At 42.3% G+C, this 5,000-nt stretch overlaps 1 protein-coding gene across 1 annotated transcript in view; it reads left to right on the forward strand.

The window, feature by feature from the left end:
- The window catches only part of stat2 (signal transducer and activator of transcription 2), a 33,088-nt gene extending 30,898 nt beyond the window's left edge, over positions 1 to 2,190 (forward strand). Inside the window, exon 25 of the mRNA XM_030778707.1 lies at positions 28 to 2,190. Within this exon, the coding sequence (XP_030634567.1) occupies positions 28 to 362 (335 nt within the window). The 3' untranslated portion in view covers positions 363 to 2,190. The remainder of the gene's footprint in view (positions 1 to 27) is intronic.
- The last annotated feature ends 2,810 nt before the right edge of the window (positions 2,191 to 5,000 follow it).

The following is a 5,000-nucleotide window of genomic DNA, read 5'->3' on the forward strand; positions in this document are numbered from 1 at the left end:
CTCTCTTTCTCCCTCTCTCTCTGTCAGGACCTCCGGGGTGTGAGGCTATTGATGACGTGATGGTTTGGGGCTCTGAGAATTCACCCATGTTCTCAAGTCCTGTCAGTGATGCCTTCCTGGAGGCTCATCCTGCTTTATCTCCCACCAGCACTTTTCCCAGCAGCGTTCCAGAGGATTTTCCCAACAGCGTTCCAGAGGATTTTTCCAGGGATATTACAGAAGTTTTGCTGAACGACATGCGAGATGATTTTGCCACTGATCATTCAAGCTTACAGGATTTCTTGAGTGACCCTAACCTTTTTTCTGACATCCAAGGCTTACAGGACATGGGCTTACCAGCTGCAATGCCCCTGTCCCCCTGAACACTTCAACCATATGCCCTGACATCCTGACCCACTGACCCCTGGTGATGTGTCAGACATCTAGCTCAAACCTGCCACGACCTTCCCTTGACCCCTAATCTGACATGGTGGGCGGTGAAATCTATCCTCTGAACTTTGATCTCTGACACAGTTCTGAGACTCGTCTGAACCTTTAAACCTCTTTCATCTCATTTTTGTCTCACCCATCTCTCCATTCATTCATCCTCTCGTCAGTTCCTCTGTCGTGTCCGCGACACCAACACACGGAGTGCTTTCACACCCAGCCCCTTTCAGCCAGCATGTCAGTGGGTATCAGAAACAAACCACAGACCACAGAAACAAACTGAACCAGCACCATCTTGGAGGTCTGAATACGGCTTCTTTAGAGTCCAGTTGGGAGCACAAAGTGTTCCCACAACACACTGTCATGATGTGTGTGGTCTAGCAGGACCGGCCATGCACACCTCAATGAGTATGTACAGAGCTTTCTCTTCTCTGGTAACGTTAAAGCCTGAATGACCTTTCTACAGTGCTGTGCCAAAAGATCCTGTGGAAAAATATGCAAACACTCAATAAACTGGAAGTCAACAGCCAGCTGGACTGAAGCACCGGTGTGCTTTGCACAATCACAGTACTGATTTAGACTCTGTCTTATGTTGAGCAGCAGTATTGCAGACAGTTCACAATTCAGAACAGTCAGAGTTCCAAAAGCGTGTGAATGGAAAGTGGAGCAGTGTGAACACAAAGAGAACTTGGTTCTTTTTCTTTTGGTTCGTTTAAAGAGGATCGAGTTTGGTTCATGAAAAGAGAATGGAGTTTGGTTCGTTTAAAGTGGAGTGTATTGGTTAAATCTGTTCCTTACCAGTCAGTTTTCAGTTTTACATCCGTGAGTTAACACTGACCCATCAGCGTTCAGTTTACATCTGTCATACCACCCTGACCAGTCACGTGTCAATACGTGTCACTCTCAGTTCGACGGTCACATGATCGCAGGCGCGTAGAGACGCTGTGCCCAGAACATAAAATTTACACAATGCTAAACGACCACACGGCAGGGCTCTTTCAGCTAAACAACCGCACGACAGGGCTCTTTTAGCTAAACGACCACACGACAGGGCTCTTTCAGCTAAACAACCGCACGACAGGGCTCTTTTAGCTTTTAAGGATTGAAGATCAGATGGCTTTTATTGCACTTTAAACGCAATTCTTTATTTATTATTGTCATATGTAGGTTGACCCTGTGTCAACCTACATATGACAAATAAACTCTTAAACTAAACTATTTGGAATCCTTTTGATTTTTCAACTGAAGGAAAAAAACTAACCGGATTGGAAAAGTCCTCTCTTCCTCTTTTCTTCTTTCCCTCTTTCCCTCGGTGTCTGGGGAGGGAGAGGTGAGGCAGCCCCCCCCCTCTCAGGCTTATGGGATCTTATGGGAGTGGTTGTGGGTCCATTATACTTGTTGTCGGTAAGACTGATAAGTGGGGATTTTTTGATCTGTTTTAGTCCTGTAGCTTGGCAGATGCAAATGTTAATGTTTTAAACACGCTCGTCCATTATAGAATATTTGTCCTTAGAGAGGATTGAGTTGGACTGTCGCTCTGTACAATGTAGATCTGTCTATGTAGCTGATACCACAATGTAACAAGACAGCTGTATCCAAACTTTATCCTTATGACCATCATTGAGTGAGAACTGAGAAATGAAAAGACCAGGCAAGTTTATTCATATAGCACATCTCAGACACAAAGACAATTCACTGGGCTTTCCATCAATACAAGCAGAAGAAAAAATAAGACAAAACACTTTACAAAAGGGGGAAATACAATAAAAGATAAAAATATGAAAAACAATTTTAATAAAATATAATTAAAAGTACAAAGTATGTAAATGTAAATGAAAATGAAAATTTACATGATAGATTGATTGTGAAAGTGTATGTCCAGATCTGAATCTTTCCATGCACACACACACACACACACACACACACACACACACGTGTGTGTGTGTGAAACTCTCTGTCTCAGATCCTGTTTTGTACTGTTGTGTTTCTGTTTGATCTGCCATGTAATGAGAGTGTTAGAGCACTAACCCTAGTGCTACAATAAAAGCCATTTACACACCAGCCACAATGTGTCTCAGAGTTACACACCAGCCATAATGTCTTAGAGTTACACACCAGCCATAATGTCTCTCAGATTTACACACCAGCCACGATGTGTCTCAGAGTTACACACCAGCCACGATGTGTCTCAGAGTTACACACCAGCCATAATGTCTCTCAGAGTTACACACCAGCCACGATGTGTCTCAGAGTTACACACCAGCCATAATGTCTCAGATTTACACACCAGCCATAATGTCTCTCAGAGTTACACACCAGCCATAATGTCTTAGAGTTACACACCAGCCACAATGTCTCTCAGATTTACACACCAGCCACGATGTGTCTCAGAGTTACACACCAGCCATAATGTCTCAGAGTTACACACCAGCCATAATGTCTCTCAGAGTTACACACCAGCCATAATGTCTCTCAGATTTACACACCAGCCATAATGTCTCTCAGAGTTACACACCAGCCACGATGTGTCTCAGAGTTACACACCAGCCATAATGTCTCAGAGTTACACACCAGCCATAATGTCTCAGAGTTACACACCAGCCATAATGTCTTAGAGTTACACACCAGCCATAATGTCTCTCAGATTTACACACCAGCCATAATGTCTCTCAGATTTACACACCAGCCACGATATCTCAGAGTTACACACCAGCCATAATGTCTCTCAGAGTTACACACCAGCCATAATGTCTCTCAGAGTTACACACCAGCCACGATGTGTCTCAGAGTTACACACCAGCCACGATGTGTCTCAGAGTTACACACCAGCCATAATGTCTTAGAGTTACACACCAGCCATAATGTCTCTCAGATTTACACACCAGCCACGATGTGTCTCAGAGTTACACACCAGCCATAATGTCTCAGAGTTACACACCAGCCATAATGTCTCAGAGTTACACACCAGCCATAATGTCTCAGAGTTACACACCAGCCATAATGTCTCTCAGAGTTACACACCAGCCACGATGTCTCAGAGTTACACACCAGTCATAATGTCTCTCAGAGTTACACACCAGCCATAATGTCTCAGAGTTACACACCAGCCATAATGTCTCAGAGTTACACACCAGCCATAATGTCTCTCAGAGTTACACACCAGCCACGATGTCTCAGAGTTACACACCAGTCATAATGTCTCTCAGAGTTACACACCAGCCACGATGTCTCAGAGTTACACACCAGCCATAATGTCTCTCAGAGTTACACCAGCCATAATGTCTCTCAGATTTACACACCAGCCATAATGTCTCTCAGATTTCTGATTTGTCCTCTAACACTGAGACCAGGTTCTCAATTCAGCTATGCAGTTCAAATTCTCTCTGCACCATGATTTAAACTGTCTGTAGTCACTAGTGCTAAGAAATGGATTAAGTAAAATATTGGTTATTTAATTAAAAACACAAACACACACACAAGCCCACACACACACACACACACACACACAGTTATGCTTCAGAGTTTGTGACCTCATAAAGTATTTACACTCTCCACTTGTTAAACTGGTGTTGAACTGAACTTCACTAAAAAAAACGTCATTGTTTGTCAGCAGTACTGTAGAGGTAAAAACAGGTGAAGTTTTGTTTCTTTGTTTCCTGTGTTCCATGAAACTTTCCCCACTCCTATCCACTTCATTGGAAGACGGTGCATTTGTCTGACGCGTGTTATAATGTTATATGTTATAATGAAATTAAAGATGCGTTATTGTCGTTCCTCTGTTGAGTTTATTTGGAAAATAGAATGAACATAAAACTGTGAAAATAAACTTAAAGTCCAGTCAGAAGTTTCACTGATTCCATTAGGATTTTGCCAACACGGTCAAAGACCGTTTCCGCTCACGTCTTCCGCCTGGCCCGCGTCACCGCACCATCTTAAATCCATTTTATTCCCGCTCCTGTAGTGGGAACGACTAATGAAATAATAAGTGTACACTAAACAATAAACAATAAAAGCAAGATAAAACTCCATTACAATTTCAACTTAAATGTAGAACAGAATAAATAAATATCATAATATTAATAGGGGCTATTTTTCATAAATCAAGATACAGTAATGGCTCCTACAAGTACTGTAACCTGCTCTGTGTGAAACTATTGTGTTTGTCAGTACTGTAACCTGCTCTGTATGAAACTATTGTATTTGTCAGTACTGTAACCTGCTCTGTGTGAAACTATTGTGTTTGTCAGTACTGTAACCTGCTCTGTGTGAAACTATTGTGTTTGTCAGTACTGTAACCTGCTCTGTGTGAAACTACTGTGTTTGTCAGAACTGTAACCTGCTCTGTAAGAAACTACTGTGTTTGTCAGTACTGTAACCTGCTCTGTATGAAACTATTGTATTTGTCAGTACTGTAACCTGCTCTGTGTGAAACTATTGTATTTGTCAGTACTGTAACCTGCTCTGTGTGAAACTACTGTGTTTGTCAGTACTGTAACCTGCTCTGTATGAAACTATTGTATTTGTCAGTACTGTAACCTGCTCTGTATGAAACTATTGTGTTTGTCAATACTGTA

The sequence above is a fragment of the Chanos chanos genome, chromosome 6, assembly GCF_902362185.1.
Source record: "Chanos chanos chromosome 6, fChaCha1.1, whole genome shotgun sequence".
NCBI lineage: Eukaryota > Metazoa > Chordata > Actinopteri > Gonorynchiformes > Chanidae > Chanos > Chanos chanos.